The sequence below is a fragment of the Solea solea genome, chromosome 5, assembly GCF_958295425.1.
Source record: "Solea solea chromosome 5, fSolSol10.1, whole genome shotgun sequence".
NCBI lineage: Eukaryota > Metazoa > Chordata > Actinopteri > Pleuronectiformes > Soleidae > Solea > Solea solea.
Window position 1 is genome coordinate 29,546,483 of NC_081138.1, and position 21,323 is coordinate 29,567,805.

The following is a 21,323-nucleotide window of genomic DNA, read 5'->3' on the forward strand; positions in this document are numbered from 1 at the left end:
TCAAAGACCCTGGTAAATTTGATCACTTCTGCAGGATCTATGAAGTACCAATGGCTGCGACCTGTGGGACATCCAACTCCGCCCACATCCAGTACGTCACCGTGCTACGTTAATGACAACTCGGAATTTTGGAAGCTTGCATCTGGTCGCAGCTGTTATAGTCTTGGATCTGGAGCAGCTAACTTATAGCTGCTGCCACCTGGAGGTAACAAGATACACTACAAATTAGGTGGTCATAGGGGTCGAAAGATTTGTTTTGCATCTTTTTACATATATTACAAATAGTCACAGTTGGACTTTTTAAAATCGAGCGAATAAAATCATTATTTAAAACATTAGCGTTAACGGGAAGTAGCCACACTTTCACGCATTAGAACAAATCAGGTTTCTGGTATGGAAAATGTGGCCATGACTTACATCTCCAGAAATTATTTACTCCAAATTCATCAATAATATCCTTTTATGTTTTGAGTTACTCACAAACAGAACATTTTCAGCTGAGGTAAAAAAAAGAAAAACAAACTTGGCACAAAATTGTTCAAACTAACCAAAACATGATAGCACGAAATGTTTAATAAAATATAGCGATGCTCTATAGTTTTAACTTTGGTGCCTTTCTCTGTTTAAAAATTCCCTTTTTTAACCATTTATCCCTTTATTTACTAAAGTAAAATGACTCGTTTCACTCCATTTGTTCCCTAAAACATTGATAAAGAATTAAAAAAAAAAAAAAAACTGTTTTAAATGTGGATTACACTAAGTATTTCTCTACAACTGATATTGCTGATAATCCCTGGTAGAGTTCAGGGTCAGTTAGGGTCCTCGCTCGACCCTCGCGAACTCATCTCCCGTCCATTCACTGTGCACTTCACTAGTTATTTTCGCATGAGAGCAGGATCTCCAGGTAAATCTCATCAATTCCCATGGAAAGTTTTCCGACCTACGTTCTTGATGAAATTGCTGTAATATTTGTTTTACCTGCTCAAGGGACGACCAATGCAAAATTAGCTACAAGCTACAGTAACTGGAATTGTACATTGTCCATGTAAAATAAATACATTTAAAAAAAAAAAACACTTTGGCTCAAACATCTTTTGTGAGCTGGAATCACGTTAACCAACTCAAGTACTAACTAATATCTTATGTAAAATGTGCTTTCCTCTCGTACGGAAGACGATTAGTGCCACATGTGAAGATATTTTTTCTTTTTCAAGCCAGAATTCTAAGCAGTTTTCTATGACTTAATTTGGAATTCTGGCTTATTTATTTCATTTTATTTTGGTCTCCAAAATGTTCATATGTGGCACTAAACCTCTGCCGTACTCTTTGTCTCATTAAAAAGCCCGGAAGCAAAAACTGTCAAGTCACCGTTCACAATTCATTCAACGTCATGACATTCACAAGGAAGGAAAAAGTAAGTCAGCACTTAAATGACCTGAGATGATTAATCAATTAGTAACCCATTATTAAATTAACTGTCAGTTATTTTGAATTTCTCGGATTTCAAAGTCTCAAATGTCAAAAGTTTGGGTTTTTTTTGGTCCTTGACGATTTTGCGATTTTTTTTTTTTTTTGTCATTTTAAGGACTAGGAGAATAATAATAAGTGTGATAGTGTTGATACTGTGTCCTGGTGTGAGAAAATTGTGAATCAATGAGTCAAATATAAGCAGAGCCAACGTTAAGCCCAGACGATTGACTGTAGTTTCACTGAAAACAAAAATAAGAGTTAGTGTAAAGATTGTAAACAGGAATGTTTGAATTGCAGGTCCAGAGGTTGTGGAATGACAACACGAACTCACTGCGAGTTAAAACCATCATAAAAGCATAAAATGTGCAAATTTTAAACCACAATTAAATAATTTAAAAAAAGTGTCCGGAGTCACTCGACATTGGATTGATCTACTTCCTGTACGGAGCAGGACGCCGATGCCGCGATGCTCGTCTTTTGATTTGCTTAATCTGAAACGCGAGTGTCGTGAGAAGGTTCTCCGTTATCCACATGTCCGTGATAGCAGCACAGAGCAGAGAAACGCTCTCCTCTTAGCTTATGACGTCCTGGTAGATGGAGTTGGTCGTCGTGAGGCCAAAGATGAAAGCGCCAATCGTAACCATGGCAGCACCGAAGATCACCAGTCCGTGCCAGCTGTGAAAGACGAACAGAAGAGAACCAAACGGGTGAGAGTCTCAATCAATCAATCAATCAATCAATCAATCAATATTTGTTTAACCCACTTAAGAACATGTTTATATTCAGGCCGTCTGGATTTATTTTGATTTTATTTATGGCTGTAGAATTGTCAAAAAATTCTCAATGAGTGAGTTCTTCCGCTTTATCCTCCACATTTTACATCAGAGCTGCACGATTCTCCAAAAAAATGTGAATCACACATTTTTAATCACACTCATGTCACAATTAGGCGTTCAAGAGCCTGAACATGGCCCTGGATAATGGGACAGGAAGAGGCGCAAGAATCAAACCGAACTGTAGATCCGTTAAAAAGACATAACAATTGTGAAAAATTAGCAATTTATCGTAGAAAAATATATATTTTAAAGCTCCAGTGTGTAATGTCCGTCTCCAAAACACTTCTAGCATCAACCCCCCTAAGCTTTTCAAATCTGGCTCACCTTGTAGATCTGTCGTCCGTCTCTGAAAGCTTCGCTTGCATCAAACACAAACCTGTTGAGTTCGAGAGAAAAAAAACCACAAAAACCGTGTGACATTAAAATGTGACGACGATGAGTCTGAAGCTATGAGTGCGGTGGGTGAGGAGGAGGAGGGGTTAGGTTTTTTTACCCGGGAAGATGAAGATAAAACAGGCCGCGAGTCCTCCGATCAGAGAAATCACGCGGCCGATGTCTGGGATGAAGAGGGCGAGGACGAGGGTGAGGACAAACCACACCAGGGTCTGCAGGATCCGCCTCCTCTGCTCGCGACGCACACACACCTCCACCTGCTCGCCATGGAGCCGCAGCCACAGGCCTTCGAGAACCGCCCTGCAAAGACACGCCGCCGCACCAGGGGGCAGCGAAGAGCAGTTAAATTAAAAAATGATTACTGACAATTACCTTTCCTGAGGGAGTTTATGTTTTTGGCTGATTTTTGTACAAAAAAAAGAAAGGACTGACTTCTCTAGTTATACAAAAAGAGCAGTAGATGTTCTTACCTGCCACAGAAGTGTAAAATGGGGTAGGACGTGATCACGCAGACGACGATAAACGCCCTCGCGATGGCCACGGCGATGTCGTCAGGAGGATACGACATCAGCACGTCTTGACTGACACTGGAGCCAAACGTCAGGTAACCGCAGACGCCTGAGCAAACACAAGACGCAGGCGGTTCGAGTGCTGGTGGCTTTAATCACCGCCGCACAGAAACCTGACGCACCGCAGCACCAGATTCGTCACAAACTGATGAAAACAATGCTTTTTTTTTGTGTTTGTGACTAAAATCGGACTTAAGGTCCTAAAGCACACACACACACACACACACACACACACTGACAGGACCTGTCCCCGTGTAAACAAAGAGGCAGATGATCATGCTGAGCGTGACCACGAGTCCCCAGGGTTTGAGCTCCTTCCTCCTCATGCTGTTGAACACCGGCACACAGCTGACATGACACTGCAGACAGAAAAGAAACAATTCATTCATTCATAACATATTACACTAGTTTCCATCATATAATATGATTTGATTTATAGACAAAGAAAAAACACCTGGAAACCAAAGCATATGGTCGGCATGGCGTTGAAAACTGCTGTCCACGACGCGGAACTGAAACAGAAACAAACAAAGACAATGAAGATGTTTCTGTTGTGACTGTCTTCAGGGTTGAAACCCAGCTGTGACGGATACATGCACTCATTTCATATTATGTTATTATGTTATTATGTAATTTGACTCAGGATGTGGAAAAAAAGGCAGATTCTTTTTCATTTTTCCCCACTCCTGTGTGGCTACTAGATTTGGTTACACTGCCATTTAAAAATGATAATTGTGACAATGAAAATCATTAGAGCTGAAACAATTAATCAATTATTAAATCGACAATTATTTTTCTAATCGATTAATCGGTTCAAAGCTTTTTTCATGATTAAAACAAGATTTCCGATAGTTTAAGCTTCTTTAATGTGAGTATTTTCTTCATTTCTTTGCTCTGGAGAACAAATAAATCATTCAAAGTGAATTATTTTGGTTTGTGGACAAAACAAGACATTTGAGAACATCATCGTTTCCAGGTTTGACGAACACCGATCAACATTTTTTAAGGTTTTCTGATATTTTGTCTGATATATAAGCGATTCATCGATTAATCAAGAAAAAAACCGTCAACTTAATCGATTATGAAAATAATCATTAGTTGCAGCTCTAAAAATCATCCATTCTCCATTTTCTAGGAGGATTGTAGGGGGTGCTGTGCCAATCTCAGCTGACACAGAGCAATAGGCATATCTGACATATTAGAAAACCAGGTCTGAACTCGGTCTAAAAGCCGTTAACTTCATGAAGTAAGTGCAGAGTCATGGTTAATGTGTGTGTGTGTGTGTGTGTGTGTGTGTGTGTGTGTGTGTGTGTGTGTGTGTGTGTGTGTTTCACCTGGTGGGCACGTGGCCTGGAGTCACCTCTTTATCAGGCCAGATGTACTTCACGATGATTACTATGGTAACGTACCAGGTTCCCATCACACTCAACGCACTGCAATGAAGGACAACATTTCAGTCACCGATGCAAATTCATCTTTCTGTCTATAATTTTAGGGGCCGAAACGGCTCCTGGCACAAATTTGTGTGAGGAACCATCGTTATTCCTTCAAATTATTATTATATCCGTGGCTTTACAGTAATTTTTGAGGGCATTAACGTGCATAAAAACTCCTGAAACTGCGCATGGAGGTCAGGTCTGGTCAGGTTCCTGGACACGTGCCTTGCTCAAGGGCTCTATAGGTGAAAATAGGGGAAAAATTGAGTTTCACCGAATTTCCCGAAACTGTAACCATGGCTTCAACTCAACAGGAAGTTGTTTTAAATTTTTCCGTCCATTTTGGCGATTTGCGCTCTACGTAAATGAGCTTGACACGTTGTGGGACTAATAAAGGATTATCTTAACGCATCTTATCTTACCTATCGTATCTATAAATAGATAAATAAATAAACAAAAGGTTCATTTCAAGGATGAGTGAGTCAAAAGGACAAACGTGTACCTGGCATATTTCTGAAAGCCGATCTCTTTGGGGATGGACAGAGGGAGAATGACCAGGACTGCGGTAACGACGATGGTAAACTTGCGGTCAGTGTACCAGACGCCGTCAACGCTGGGCGTCGCAACTGCTATCACTGCAACAGAAAGACGGGAAAACACTGGTTATCAACATAAATAGATGATGAAGTTCATTTTTTTTGACTACAATAAGTTATCGTTAAATGAAAGTAAAACAAAATGTATGATTTTTGACATAAAGCTGAAATTGAAAGAGTTTATGAAACAAGGTTTTTGGGAGTCACTGTAGACCACAAACTTTGTTGGAAACCACACATAGAACACTTTAAAGGTAAATTATCCAAATCTGTTGCTATTCTTTATAAAAAAGACAGGATTTATTGAATTTACTGTCATTTCTCTGTCAATTCACACCCGTTTTTCACAAATTTAAACGTGGGAGCTCCTGATGCTCACAAACCAAAAACATAACCTGAAAAAAAAAAACATGTTGTTTTCAATGTTTTTCACCAGTTTTAGAAAGTTGGAAGCAGGTGCTTGTGAGTCAGTTTCTCCCTCTCTTTTTTTTAAAAGGTTGATTCCACAAAAATACGACTTAATACTTCAAGTTTTAAAAGGTTCAATCCACCCAAATCGGCAGCAAGAAGCAGGCGTGATCAAAAATTTTGCCGCAGAACTTTCTAGTTTGAATTTAACTTTATAGAACACTGCAATGCTGCAACTGCACAGCCTCCCTCGAGCATACAACGTTTAATAAATAATAAATCATATGTGTGGCAGCAGATTTACTGCATGGTGCGTGTGAATGCACTCACGGCGATCCAGCTGGTCTCCGATGACGATGAAGAAAGCGATGCACGTGCCGAAGGTGTAGATGGCGATGGCCACTTCGCATAAAACTCCTGTGACTCTGCCGCACGCGGCCCGGACGACCTCCTGATACGTGCTTTCGTTACTCACCTGAGGGGAAACACACACACGCACACATCAAAGAACGTGGTCTTAACTGTCTTTGTTACTCACTACTGCCAAATAAAATCAGCAGAAGAAGAGTTGGTATTATGGTCCGTATTTATATAGAGCTCTTTACACGTTAAGTGTCTTTGCTCAAGGAATTTAACACACGACCTTCTAGTTGAAAGACAACTCGCCCTACCACTGAGCCACCATGGCTCAATCCTGACTCTACTTCTAAAACTTAAGAAGATTTTATATCAGAACATGACTTTTGATACTGAAGTACAGTAAATGTACCATTTTCAGGCTCTTTTATGGTTAAAATAAACAAAAACACTACACTTCTCTTCACTATGTTTCTGTCAATTATGCCAATTCTGTAATAGAATGTGAATTAAACAAACACTGCAGCATCATAGGTTTTTTCTTCACTTGACCAAGTGGGTTTGAACATTTGCAGCAGACTGTCAGTCGCTGTATTCGTTTAACACGTGATTTTTGACCAACACTTTCACACCAGGGCGACAACACAATAATATCACAACATACTTTTCCTAAATGGCAAGAGTCTGAAGCACTCGGGGAGGCGTCTGTGTGGTGCGTCACTTAGAATGAGAAATAAAACCCACAGAATGAAGGAAAAGCTCTTACATGACAAAAAAACAACTAACCACTAATGCAGGGCAAAATACTGACGTGAAGAACAAGAAGAAGAAAAGAGACTTTTCAGGAAGCGAGAATGTGTCGACACAAACCTGCGAGCAGTAGCCGAGAATCACCAGTCCAGTAATGATGAAGATCAGCATAAACTGGAAGACAAATAGTTAAAAAAAAAAGAAGGAAGTGTCACTATAGTTCCACATTATAGAGTCTGTGAGCAGAGAGCAGACAAATCTGAACAGACTAATGATGATTTCTCTTTTCATAACCAGTAATGCATAGGTCTATAAAAGTCAAAAAATGTGGATGATTTCTTTGTTTTCTGGAACAAAGAAACTGAAAATGTTCACATTTTACTGTCTTACTATTGTATTTTATTGTATTTGATTTTATTTTATTTTATTTTTATTTTTATTTTTATTTTTATTTTTATTCTATTCTCATTTCTTAACTGAGCTGTTGTGAATGTGTGTTTCCCCCCTGGGGGAGAAATAAATTCATTAAATTAAATTCAATTCAATTCAATTCAATTCAATTCAATTCAAATTAAATTAAATTAAATTAAATTAAATTAAATTAAATTAAATTAAATTAAATTAAATTAAATTAAATTAAATTAAATTTGAGAAGCTGAAACAATCAGAAATCTTGTTTTAATCATAAAAAAGCTTCAAACCGATTAATTTTTTATCAAAATAGTTGAGGATTAATTTAGTAATCGATTAATCAAGTCATTTTTTCAGCTAAAACAACTGGGACAAAATTACGGACTTCTGTTTAAATCACAACGTCGTCCTCACCATTTGAAGCATCACTCCCGCAGTAACTCCGCCCGCCATGTTGAAGGCTGCGGGGAAATTCAGCAGACCGGCTCCCAGCGCCGCATTCACGACAATAAAGACCGCCCCCAGGGACGACACGCCGCCGTCACCGCTGCTCTGCCTCCTCTCCGCGTCCAGGTGATCCACGGAATCCACGCTGGGGCTCTGCAACAGCCACGCCCTTTCGCCGGGGTCACTGCTCCCGACTCCGCCCCAGTCCTCCGCGTCGGCGTTAATCGCCATGATTCCACGAGCTGCTGAGTGAAGAGACGCAAAAACTCTCAGGGTGGAGCTGAGCTCATACGTCCAGTGATTTAAGGAGCTTTTGACCAGAGTGAGAGTGAAGGTGGAGCCATTCGGTGATTAATCTGAAAAGAAATGTTTACATTTTTAAAAAAAGATTGCGCATTTGACAGAAACTGAAGATAAAATAATTATACTTTTCTTTTTCGCCATGTTCTTTTTACAACAGCCCATAATGGACAAACTACTGTACACATCTTTAGAGTTTTGATGCTAAATACAGGCCGCATAGTTTCTCCAACACACTTCTATGGGACGCACGAGGTGAGGAATACTCCGCTGCAACATGAAACTTCACCAATGAATGTTGCTACATCTTACACACTGTACCTTTAAAGCTGGGGCAGGCGACACACTGTTTGGTGTTATTGATCAAACTGAGGTTATCATGGGTAAAAATATTCCTATTTAAATCAGATTAAAACAAGGGACAGTTTAGGTTTTGCAAATTGTGACAAGGAAATACAGACATTTAACACTTAACAAAAAGGCTCACCGAATAAAATATATGCCTGCTTTAGTATAAGATAGCTGAATAATGTTTACCTCTAAATCTCACTGTAAGACGGCCTTTTACTGGTTTGTAAACTGCTCACTTTCCTGCACCAAAGTCCATAGAGAAAATCAGCATTTTTAAGCTCATGGGGACACAGGAGCTGCTGCTCTTCCGCTGCCTCGTTTTGTCAGTTTGTGTCACAAGTTACATCCACATGCAGGTTTTCATTCCCTCGAAGTGACAAAATATCTTATTTGACCTTTCTCACGGCTGCAGCAGGGGATCAACAACTGTGTGCCGTGGTGTAAAATCACTGATTTTCTCTATGGACTTTGGCATGTAGTGTGAGCGGTTGTTTGGTTGGTTGTTTCTTATATGTATTTTGAATGGGTAAATTAATCATTTACAGGAGATGTTTAGTAAATGAATGAAAAAGTCAGCAAATTTGTTTGGGGACTCAAAACAAAAAGAAACTCCCATGAGCCATTAGTGGGTCCCGACCCAGACTTTGGGAAACACTCGGTACGTTTACATGCACATGTAATCGAGCTACGGCAATCAGACAAGTGTACATGAGGAGAAGAAAATTCATTTATTAACCTGTATGTCTGACGCCGACAACAGTGCTGCAGTTTATATGTTGTCTCCTTCTACTTCCGGGTCAAAGACTAAGTGTATACACACAGGAGTAATCAGACTATGAATCGCATTATCCAGGTATGTTAGTCTGACTTAGTATTAGCTCGATTTTAGACATTAAGGAAACCCAATTATTGTCTTAGTCCGACTAAAATCTGACAACTTCTACCATTCTCTGGCAAGATACTTGTATTTTAACTCAAGTATCCCTTTTAGGTACTTTATACAAGACTGATATTAGTCACGCCTTAGGTAAATTGCTCAAATATGTTTATCTAGCAGTCAGAAAAACACTACAGTAAGCACAAAATTGCTCTTGTCATCATTTATGCTGTTAACTGTGGTCTTTTAAAAGGTGGCTCTCATAAAAAGAAAAGTTGTGTTAACACAGGGACAGGTGAATAATTAATAGGTGATGTATTTCAGTGTAAAAATTCAGCCTGTAAGAGACTGTGGAGACTCAGCAAACACGAATCACAAAGAACTGAAACAACTGATTTCACTCACCTCAGCCCACGGACACCACCAGGTAAGCAACACAGTTCTTATAATTAGAATAAAAGCCACTATATACCTCTACATTATACACCTTTATTTCCCTTTTAAGCTAACAATAACAAAACTCGCTCTGCGTCCTTACAGAAGCTAGTTAGCAAACGTTACACATTTCTGAGCATGAAACACGTAAACAAACGCGTGCCACGCGTGTATAAATGAATTATTTGTGGTGTCGTGGCTGTTAATTAGCGCGTTTTGTGATTTAAAAGGGATAAAATTGACTGTTACCTGCGTTGTTTATCACCCGCACAGAGAATGACTGAGCGCTGTGTTCGTGTCACCCGTTGAAAGCCGACTGAGTGGCACGTGACACGTTTGTCACATGACTGCCAAAAAAAAATTGCCGACTAAGCGTTCCATTTCCTGTTTGTGTGGAGTTGTGGGTATTGTAGTTCCGGGTATTGTATTTCCGGAAGAAGCTTGAAGAAATAGCAAAAACAAAAGAGGATTGTCTCAAAATACTGCGTCACAGTATTAAAAAACACACATTTAAATACGCAATTGAATGTTAGAGGCTCTCCTGAGCGTTTAAATTATAGTTTTTATATATAAAGAAGTATTGTTAGCCCAAACTTGTCACAGAAAACATGGCTAGCTATGAGGACACAAGGGAAAGCTGATTTTAGCTACCCAACTAAATGCCCAACTAATAAAATCTACATCTGCTGAAGCCTACGCTATATTATAAATATGTTTGCTGCTTTATCTCAACGTTTAACAGCTTTTTTATGACAGTAAACTGAAGTTCATAGACCGCACACTCCCCACGCCAAGTCCATAGAGAAAATCTCAGCTGTTTCTGGTCTATACTAACACCTTTGTTTAGTTTGTGCAATATAGGTGAATCCAAATGAAGGATTTCAAACACCAAAGTCGCAAAAATAACATATTAGAATTTACTGATGAAGGCAGGAGTGGATCAGAAACACCTGTGCGCTGTGATGTAAAAATCATTGTTTTTCTCTTTGGACTTTGGTGCGGGGAGTAAGCGGTTTAGAAAGCAACATTCACTTCAGTTTCCAGTCACTGAAGGTTGTGTAATGGAAGATAGAGTAGCAGGTTTGTATCTGCCATTTGTTTTAGTCAGTGAACATTTTTTTTAAGTGGCAAAAATTTGTTTTTTCCAAGTCATGTTTTCACTGAGGATGAGCATCTGACACATACTAGGCGAAAATCAGCACTGACTATGCCTCAGACAACCACATTCCCTTTATATATTGTCTCTTATATCATGTGGGTCAAGGCTGAATTACCAAAATTACCAACATACCCTTTAAAACCCATATTTATTATATCGGTGTACATTGCAGCATCACTCATGAATGGGAGGAGATAAAATTAAATATTCAGGACCTTATAGGGACACCATTTCAAAACCTGGACAATCCACAGGTCAGTATGTCCTTAAGGAAACATGGTGAGTTAAAGTAGCCAGGTCCACAAGTCCAGTCTCTGATTTGAAAGAGGATAGGGGAACAACATATACTCTGGCAAACACCTTTTATCAGTGCTAAATCATTGTTGTTTATCAGTCAGAACAGGAGAAAGCACTGAATCGTGCAAACCTCCACCAAGGACTCAATTAGTGAGAAAGTGCCTCTTTATAGGGTTGCGTATGCATGCTTTTATATGTATGTGTGGGATGTTGAGTGAAACACAAATGAAAACAGATCAATCCTCTATAATAATTTATTTATTGTTTGCTCAGTGAGGTTCATGACCAGCGATCCACGATTATCTCTTGACAGATTGCAAAGCGACCGAAGCAGAAAGACACAAGTTTCAGACGCATGAGGGGACGACTTGTACCTGGACACCACCTGCGTGCGTCGTCACGGACAAAGACGCCAACACGTGTCCGAGTCAGTGACGTGTGAGTGCACAACGATGGGGCAACAGCGGGAATATAAAAATACTTCATGATAGTATTAATTCATTGACTTTGATCACTAAATGTAACCGTTGTGGCGCGTGGACTGTTAGTTACAGGGGTTTGACCTACTGACTGACCTGCAGGTTTAGTGGAAAAAAACCAAAATGTAACTAAAAATGTGGCTGAGCAATTTCCAAACAGAGATAAAGAGCAGAGTAAATTAGCAGACGATTGATTAGCTCTGATGAACAACCGCAGATTATCCCGATAGTGAATTGATTAACAGATACATGTTAATACAGCGAAGTCCGAGTAGATAATAAGAGTGCGGATGAAACTCAAACAGTGCTTTTGCTGCTTTTAAAGTGCTACAACACAACAACCATTAAATTAAAGAAAGGAGAAATCTCTGCATGTAAAACTTATGCACAGTCCAGCACGCCCCCTGGTGGTAACACAGAGCACATTCATTTCAGGAGGACACTGATGCACAGCCCACAGATGATCAATATAAAAATACCAGACTCATGTTGGAGAAACCGTGTCTTTTACAAACGGAGAGGGAAGCTTGTTAAGTGAAATGTTTAAAAACAAAAAAGAAAATCTTGCACTGGGACAAAGTTGAACTCACAATGAAATCCAATCATGAAAATGTGGAGACTAAAGATCGAGCTCGCTTTCTAAACGGTGGAATGAAGCAAACGGAGAATCGTAAGCGAGACGCGAGAGCCCCTCGCTCACACGTCGGCTGTGACTTTCACGCTCCACTCTACTTGGTCACCGCGTGGATCCCCTCGGCCAGGTGGCCCACGTTTCCAGATGTCACGCCTGCCATGGAGATTCTGCCGTCCTTAGTCATGTACACAGAGAACTCCTTTGTCAAACGCTCCACCTGTAACACACACACACACACCCACACGTCAGTACTTAAGACATGGTACTTATACAAATCCAGGACCAATTCCCTCAAATTCAAGGACTGAACTTGCTGACAGTTTACGATGCAGCTCTGCATCATTGTCAGTTAAATGCAGAGATGCGTCGAGTTTCAGTACCTGTTCAGGTTTAAGGCCAGTGAAGCAGAACATCCCGATCTGGTCGATGACGTGCTGCCAGTTGTGGGAGGAGCCTTGACTTTTCAGTCCGGCCGCCAGCTGCTCTCTCATCTTGATGATGCGGTTAGCCATACCATGAACCTCCTCCAGCCTGAGGTCAACGACAGCAGCGTTAGTACTGGAACCTGTATCTTAACCAGTCTCACGATCACATATTTTGGTCCATAACAAAATACGGCCTCTGTAGTTTTCTGTGAACCATATAACCGTGACCGTGACAGTGACTGGAATCGGCACATCATCTCAACAGTTCTATAAGCACTTACCACAGTGAACGCAGGTCTGGTGTGTTGAGAATAGTCGCTGCGATTCTGGCGCCGTTCATTGGCGGGTTGGAATAAATGGGCCTGATGAGGATCTTAAGCTGAGACTCTACTCTCTTGGCCTCATCTGCATCTTTACACACCACAGTGAAGCCTCCCACACGTTCACCTGTGAGAAAAACACAAGCTCAAAGTTACACAAGCTCAAAGTTAATCTCCTGAAACTCATGACTTAATCCCAGTAATCCAGTTATGAATGGAGCTGTAACATAAAGCATAAGTGAGAGTTTGACGGCGCCTCATGTAGCTCTGGATGGGACATCAACTGCGACGATGAACTAGTCTCTGCTCAGAGGAAGCTGCTGTTGCTTCCTGTGCCCACTGGGTGGCACCAGAGAGAGGCCACATACAGTATAAGACAGGGGTGGGCAATTATTTTCCCCAAGGGGCCACATGAGAAACAAAAAATATTGTTGAGGGCCAACTTTGATTTAATTAAAATTTAATTTTATCTCTTTTATCTAAAAAAGCAGTAAATTGTATTGTTTTGATGTAAATTGGGCAGCAAACACACATAACAATCCAATTCTATTGAAAATATCATATTACTACACTATATAATGAATACTATTATACTATACTACTGTGGTGTAGTGCAGTGAATATATTGTCTAACACTCACTGACCGTAAAGTCCCATGTTCTTGGCGAAGGACTGAGACAGCACGATGTTGTGACCCTGCTCGATGAAGTGTCGAACGGCCCAGGCATCGCGGTCGATGTCTCCACTGGCGAAGCCCTGGTACGCCATGTCGAAGAACACCAGCAGATTCTTTTGCTGCGTGGCGAGAACGACAGACAGAGGGAGAGAGGACACAGGAAAGAGATACACTGGTTAGTGATGTTACCAGTAGTAGTAGCAGCAGCAGCAGCAGCCATATATATATATTACTCACCTTCACGAGGTCTGCGATCTCCTTCCACTGCTCGGGCCGAGGATCCACACCAGTGGGGTTGTGAGCGCAAGCGTGCAACAAGATCACACTCTTCTCTGGGATTTTCTGTGACAAAGAAGAAGGTTTTAGTCCGAGTCTGGTGTGTAACCTTTCGGGAGGGTTATTTATTTGGTTTTCTTCAGCACATAATAAGCCTTTACTTGTCCTCAGGGTTTTTAAGTGGCCTCCATCTTGAGCCGACATGTTTCTACAGGAGATTGAACGGATGTGCACTGTGCACTGTCCATTTTTGAAGCGGGAGTTTAATACGTAAGCGATGTTTTAACAACTTTGCCTGCACAAAACGACAGAGCAATCGAAAATGCCTTTACCTTTTAATGCTTAATCTTACAAACTGGGACCTTAAAGTTTCCTTATGGTCTTTGCTGTTGTTTCTCAATTGTGGGGATAATAAAAGGACAAACTTATCTTATCTAATAACAGAATGAGTGACTGAGGTTACATCACTGGTTGAATGCAAACAGCTTATATAAGCAAACTCAGCTTCTTTTCCATAGAACACATTGTATATTCAGGTGGAGCGAGTTTCTGACTGCAAAAACTCACCAATGCCACCTCAACTACTCAGAATATACAATTATTACACTTGAAAAAGATGTATAATTGCTGGCAGATAATGCTAAAAGGACATTGTATGCTTCTCTTATTATAATCTTACAGAGATATCCTCCAGAGCTCCTTTGAAGTCAAAGCCGCAGGTGGACGGGTCGTAGTATCGGTACGCTTTGAGCTGCATGCCGGCGTCTCTGAAGATGGGCGTGTGGTTTCCCCAGGAAGGTTTGGGCAGGTACACGTCACGTGAACCGTCATGGAACCGAGCCTGAGACAAGAAAAACACGTGGTGAGAAAGACCTGGTCTAAAAAAATGGGATTCTCCAGTAAGACCTAAAGAAAAGGACCTTACCAAGAAGTTGGCTCCAATGCGCAGAGATCCAGTTCCAGAGATGGTTTGCACGGTGATGTTCTGTTGGGAGACGAGAACTCAACTTAAAAAGTGCCTTTTGCTCTATGTCAGCTGAGAAATAAATCCAGGTGGCCTAAATATCATGATGGTCATGAGAGGGTTAACTCACCCTGCCGCTCTTCAACACCTCACTTTCAGCACCAAAAGCCAGTTGGGCACAGGCTTTACTGAACTCCCCCAGACCACCGATGGGAAGGTACTCCTTATCCAGCTGTTTGGCTGCAATCAGCGCCTCTGCCTAAGAAACGAGAAAAGGAAAATTCAACACAAGTCATTGTCATTGTGTTTTTAGGGATGAGCCGATGAGAATCACTAAACCAGACACTTAAAAACGTAAACTCTGATATGATTCATGAATAAACAGGATGTGACAGTTGTACAGTGAAGGCTGCATGTGTCATGACTGTGCTACACTTAAATCATAGGGGCTGTGTTTTCAATTATGATGGAAATTACATATTATATATACATTAAGCCAATATCAGTAATTGTATTAACTGATAATTGTATTGGTCAAGACTCAGGGTATGTTTTGAAAACAAAAAGAGCTGGCATCAAGACATCTCTACTGATATTCTCCAGCTTTTCATGATAAATATTTTATTCATTCTCTCTCTCTCTCTCTGCCAAGGAGGGTGAGTTTCTGCCCACATTTGTTTTTGAGCTGTAATAACTTAAAAAGTAAAGATTTGGTATTACCCCACAGGGTGAGCTTGGCAATGGTTAAGCAGAAATGGAAATGAAAATGGTGTTATTTTGAAATCTTTGCCACAGGTACGTGTATTTCTTTGTACGTATGTAGCAAAATTGGTAAACATGTAAATAAGAAGACAACTGATGATTAAATAGTGGAAAAAGGTTCGGATTAAACATGTTTATGCTTCTTCATGCTCCATTTTGGACATGTTTTTTTTCTTTTTAGTGTTTTCATGTTGAACTTAAAGCCTTCATTCATTCAAAAGGCTTAAAAGGTGTGACACTTCGGCATGAGTCCACTGGTTTGAGCCTTCATCCTCACTGCACTGGCCAAAGTGAGTCATATGATCATGGATAGTGTCCATGTGTGTTTACATTTGATCTGTCCACTTAGACGATTAAAATGTAATCTCAATGCGTGACCATGGATTTGTGTGCAAAGTTACCTTGCGGACACAGCTCAGCACAAAGGGTTTGCCCTGGTCATCCCTGTAGGCTCCCACTCCCAGGTTCATTTTCTTGGGGTTTTTGTCTCTCTTGAAGGCCTCGGTCACCCCCAGGATGGGATCGGGGGGACCCATCTGCATTCCACCCCACCATGAGCTGCAAAGACACCAAAACGGGGGAATTAACACAATGACATTCAAATACAGAATAAAGTAATCTGTGCTGCTCCTGTGACACGCTGCGCCCTTAAAGCTCCAGATTAACTTCCTCATGTGACCTCGGGGAAAACAGAGTGACGCTGATCTCGTGAACGACACAATGTTTGTTTCACGGAACGCACGTTATAATCCAGTCTCCAGGGTGCAAAAACAAGAGTAACTGCATCTGGGTAAGTCTTGCCACTACAAAGTTTACACAAGGATAACTGACAACAGAACAATGTGAACCAAAGAAAAGAAAATTAAGAAAATTATGGCAGTGCGTCTGATTGCTACTTTAGCCAATTCTCTTTTTTCCTGCATCTGGTAAAATCTAACCGTTTAATGATAACAAATAACACAAAAACCAGCGAGTGAACAACACTAATCAACCAGCAAGTCTAACTTCATTTCTACTACTACAAACGTAATTAACCATCTCATTGCCCGGTCTGTTCATACTTCACATGAGTACATTTAACAAGTTCTATCACGTTTCTTATTAGACAGAGATCGTTGCACGTCACGACCTTCACTGCTGCTCACACGCGCTCTCAGGTTTCTTCTTCTACTTTGTAAACTCTATAAACTGAGCAGCTAAATTTAGCACCGAACGCCTTTCAAAAGGGCAGAAGTGTCCAATCCTCTACCTGTCGTTTCAAATGAATAAATGACACTTGTTTATATATGTGAGACAAAAATATGTTAACTACACAATGAGGAAAACAGGTCACAATACTTGTACATAGCAATTAACCCAGTCTTGTGATCGTATACTTGCATACAATGGGACATTTGATCCTGACCCAGCAGGCTGAGAACTGAGTGGGAGCGGCTCCACAGTACACTTCAGTGTAATGTTAACAATGTTCACATTAAGGTGTATTTTTAAGCATTGGCTGACTAGACTACTTCCTAAATGTAAGATACGATGGAGATTAGATTAGATTTCCAGATTTAAAAAGCAAGGGACAAAAACAGGGAAACATACACAATAAGCAATTTAAGAGTAGATTGAAGAAAGTCTGTTTGTACACCAAGTACAAAAACAAAAAACACCGGTGAATAGTTTGTGTGGTTTTGTGTGGAGCAGCATCAATGAGCAATATCGTGTGTTATATGTTATATTATATATAAGTGGGTGTGCAGTTCATACTCTCCAAATTCTCAGATTGGAGAGGTTTTTGTTGCCACATCTGCATTGTTAAAGGGATAAAAGACTAAGAATTTACAGTGTATTTAGTCACTGAACTGTCACTTGTGTCTGCTTACTTATTTATAATTAGAATTTATTTTCCAGGATGCTAAATACATTAGATGATTATTTTTTTCAAGCCTTTTACTTATTTAATGAGGTTGTGATTCATTTACCAAACATACTGTATATCTCTTGAACAAATTTAGTCTTCTCAACATTTCTGTTTGTTAGGGTGACTTTGTTATTTTGTATGTTATTTGAAACATATAAGTGTCAATCTTAACTAAAAGAAAATTCTGTAAATTTGTTTGGGGACCAAAAAATATCAACAGCGGCCATCTGTGGGTCTCGACCCAGTCTTTGGGAATCACTAACCTACAAGGCAAACAGTGGCAATATAAAAAAGACAGAAAATATGGTGCCAAGTCACCAGAAGCACAGAAAATAACCATGAAAAACAGTTGTATAAGGGGACATACAGCTTGTGAACTGTGTGTGGTATTGAAATGGTATAAATTGTTTTTTCCAGCTAGAGTATTGTGATAACTCTGGCCCCCTTATCAATCGTTTGGAAAACACTGGTTTATTCTGTGAACCTGCACGCAGAACCTTTGAACATGTGAACTTATATAAACATTGCAGTGACTGACAGTTATCAGTGATCAATGAAGACAAGAGGGGGTTTAGTTCCAGGCTTCACAGACCTCACATGTGCCTCCCAATAATACAATTTTGAGTGTTGGTGCAGGCGTTGGAGGGGGAAAACCCCTATTTAATTACAGGAAACCAGATAATACGGTGTCTGAACATGACCTCCACAGACGTTAATGTGTGTCTATTATTTCACTGTTTTACTGTACTTAACTATATAATGTATTTTTATAACTATTATACTTATATATATGCACTGGACTGTATTCTGTACTGTTCTAGGTGTAACATGTCTCAGGGACTGCAGATGGAAATTATGGATGGAGAGCTATAATCTGGTATAAAGCATAGTTTCCTCTATTTAGTTTATTGAACATGGACCATGTACATCAACATTAATCTGTTAATATATGCTTATTATTTTTGTTTTACAATTAAACATTTGAGGGGCAGAGACATGAATAAAACCCTCACAGTGAGACTAAAAAGAAGAACTGCCTGAAGCAGATAAAAGCGTGAGAACAGCATTAAAACCCGTTTGTCCTCCAAACGGAACCAGAAAGGACATTGACGTCTGCCTCAGCTTCAGCATCGGCATCAGCCAATCACAGAGCAAAGGCGGAACGCAACAGCCAATCACAGAGCAAAGGCGGAACGCAACAGCCAATCACAGCCCAGGACTGGCCCCAACTACGACAAGTCGCGAAGCTCAAAAAGCTGTGTGGGAAGCTAATGCGATCATGTAAATCTTTAAAAAGACAAGTGTCCTCATAAAAAACAGCCACACAAACGTATGTAATAGCAACTAATAATAATAATTAATCACTAGCATTTACCTCGCTGTCATGTTTTTTAACACACCGCTTAGAGCCCAACACGAAGCTAGGCGTGACTTTCAAGATTAGCGCCTGACAGTTAGCATAGCAACGAAGCTCTGTCAAACCGCAGCATGCGAGTCTTCGCCGACACATGATGAAAAGACATTTGACCCCTGTCAGTTGTAGCTGTCAAGCTAGCGTGGCTAAATTAGCCACGGAGCATGCTACAGCTCAGCCGTAACGCAGCTGTTGACCTTTACGTCAACAAACAGCACCGACCGCATCCCCTGGTTCTGGTCACACGATCTGCGGAAATAGCGTAAAACGCAGCCGCTATTTTGACGAAGACACACTATGTGTGTGCGTGTCCACTGGGTTTGGACCGTGTCGCTGCAGTTGTACCTGTGGCGGCTGGACAGGACTCCCAGAGACGGAGATATGTTTCCCAGAGAGGAGATTACTTTGCTGGACTTGAGGAGAGCCATCTTTGCGGTCGGTGTGCTTGGGAGCAGAGCCTGGAAGGATGTGGACGGATGTGAAGGGCAGGAGTTGCTACGTCACGACGCAGACGCACGCAGCGAGTACGTGCCGACGTCAAAGTAGCTAATGGCGTCATTTTGATTTATTTATTAATTGAAAGAAACTTTATGTAAAACAATCCGAATAACATACACCTAGATCTCCTACAAAATAAAATGACACAAATAATGCAATAATACAAGCTCAAATAAGTACAATCAACATTGTACAAACATCCTGCAAATTTTTTTGTTGGGATATTTCATATATACACTATATATGGAATTTGGCAAGAAATATGATCAGCATTAAACATTATCTTTGCTTTTGTGATCAGCCAGACATAATATTTCTGTATTAAAGACTGAAGTCAGGAAAAATACTAACTATAACTGTATACTTCTTCCACGTTCTATGTTTATTTAGCTGTAACATTTGTAGGTTATATTGCTGTTTTGTTGTTGGAACTGTGGATTATTGTTTTGTCTTATTAAAAAAAAAAAAAAAAACCTTTAAATAAAAAAAATTGTAAGTTTCTTACTATATTTTTTATTTAATTTTATTTTATTTTACTTTATTCTCATTTCTTAACTGTGCTTTTGTGAATGTGTGTTTCCCCCCTGGGGAAGGAATAAAGTCATTCAATTCAATTCAATAACAAATTATACACATACCAAATGCATCAATTCACTTCATTTTCTGGGAAAATTCGGACATGTTTTGGAAACTAATGAGAGTTTTTCCTAAAAACATGAATTGATAATTCATCTACGAACAGCGTGGCTGTAGTCTTTTAAAGAAAATAAAAAAGATCTCCGTCCCAGCAGCAGCATACTGCAGTTACTTAATCTTTCCAGTTGGGGGCAGTATCACACAATTCAGAATCTTTTCAGTTGCAGCTGTTTTTTTAGAATGCACTTTTATCTCAAAATCAAATTTATTGCCAAATACATACAGTACGGAAAAAGGAATTTGCTTCGGTGTTTTGATGCAATAGCTAACATAATTTTGTTTAATTCTATGTCTATAATCGAGCTAAAAGTGGGGGGAGGTCGGGCCAGTTCTCCTTATAACTTGATATTAAGGGGCGGGCCGTGTAAAATCGAGTGGGGGCCGCATATTGGCCGTGGGCCACGAGTTTGACACCTCTGTTGTAAGGTGTCATATAGCACTGTATCATATCACATAATAAATCAGCATACAGCATCGTAACATATCGTTTCACATTGTAAAGCATCATATAGCATCAGTCTAGTATGTTACCAGAAAATGACTTTAGTTGTAGTCACTTTTAAAATCTTAAAGTAAGTATGAAAAGTAATTTTCTGATATAAAATGTACTATAAAATTTTACTTTCACACATGTGGAAGTGCATGTTTATTATCTATATCTTTACTGTCATTGCTGCTGTAACAATGTAACTGCGGGACTAATAAATCTTATCATATAGTGTCATTCCTGTCCATTGGAACAAAACATCATCTTCTTTTTTAGTCACAATAATTATAAAAGACAAGTGATTTAAATGTGTTTAATGGCCTGTGTGTGTGTGTGTGTGTGTGTGTGTGCAGAGAGTAAACGACAGAGAGAATCTCATCTGTGTCTTCTTCGTCTCCCTGAAATGAAGGAATCAGAGCGGACATAAGTCTCTTTTTCCTGTTTGTCAGCAGTTAACAGCCTGTGCTGCAGCTTCACTGCTTCACTGTGTGTGTGTGTGTGTGTGAAGCCGTGTGCTCTAAAAAGATAGTGAACTCAATTAAACATGAAAGAGCTGATGATTCATTTATAGAAGTGTAGACATAATGCAGAAATATGTGGGTACGAAAGAGACAAAATACAAAAGTCAAACAGCACATCATCTGCATAAGACAAGTTACACTTCATTTTGTTCCTCTTAAGATTTAACTGC

The 21,323-nt window shown here is 40.0% G+C and overlaps 2 protein-coding genes across 3 annotated transcripts; both read right to left on the reverse strand.

Annotated features, from left to right (window-relative positions):
• Positions 1 to 175: 175 nt before the first annotated feature.
• Positions 176 to 9,971, reverse strand: slc38a7 (solute carrier family 38 member 7). Of its 2 annotated transcripts, none has more exons than XM_058629540.1 (12): positions 9,886 to 9,971; positions 7,641 to 8,029; positions 6,936 to 6,989; positions 6,039 to 6,183; positions 5,207 to 5,339; positions 4,603 to 4,701; positions 3,723 to 3,780; positions 3,513 to 3,627; positions 3,170 to 3,317; positions 2,800 to 2,999; positions 2,631 to 2,682; positions 176 to 2,145 (listed from the first exon to the last, which is right to left on the reverse strand). In XM_058629540.1, the coding sequence occupies exons 2-12, from the start codon at positions 7,902 to 7,904 to the stop codon at positions 2,043 to 2,045; spliced, it is 1,371 nt and encodes a 456-aa protein (XP_058485523.1). In that variant the 5' UTR covers positions 7,905 to 8,029; positions 9,886 to 9,971; the 3' UTR covers positions 176 to 2,042. The 2 variants fall into 2 exon arrangements, with proteins under 2 accessions (XP_058485523.1, XP_058485524.1); XM_058629541.1 differs by having other exon boundaries at positions 7,641 to 7,918; positions 9,886 to 9,966.
• Positions 9,972 to 11,332: 1,361 nt separating this feature from the next.
• got2b (glutamic-oxaloacetic transaminase 2b, mitochondrial) lies at positions 11,333 to 19,454 on the reverse strand. The gene is made up of 10 exons (XM_058630251.1): positions 19,297 to 19,454; positions 16,030 to 16,186; positions 14,997 to 15,125; positions 14,828 to 14,887; positions 14,582 to 14,743; positions 13,864 to 13,968; positions 13,595 to 13,745; positions 12,912 to 13,077; positions 12,586 to 12,736; positions 11,333 to 12,422 (listed from the first exon to the last, which is right to left on the reverse strand). The coding sequence occupies exons 1-10, from the start codon at positions 19,377 to 19,379 to the stop codon at positions 12,300 to 12,302; spliced, it is 1,287 nt and encodes a 428-aa protein (XP_058486234.1). The 5' UTR covers positions 19,380 to 19,454; the 3' UTR covers positions 11,333 to 12,299.
• Between the last annotated feature and the right edge of the window lie 1,869 nt (positions 19,455 to 21,323).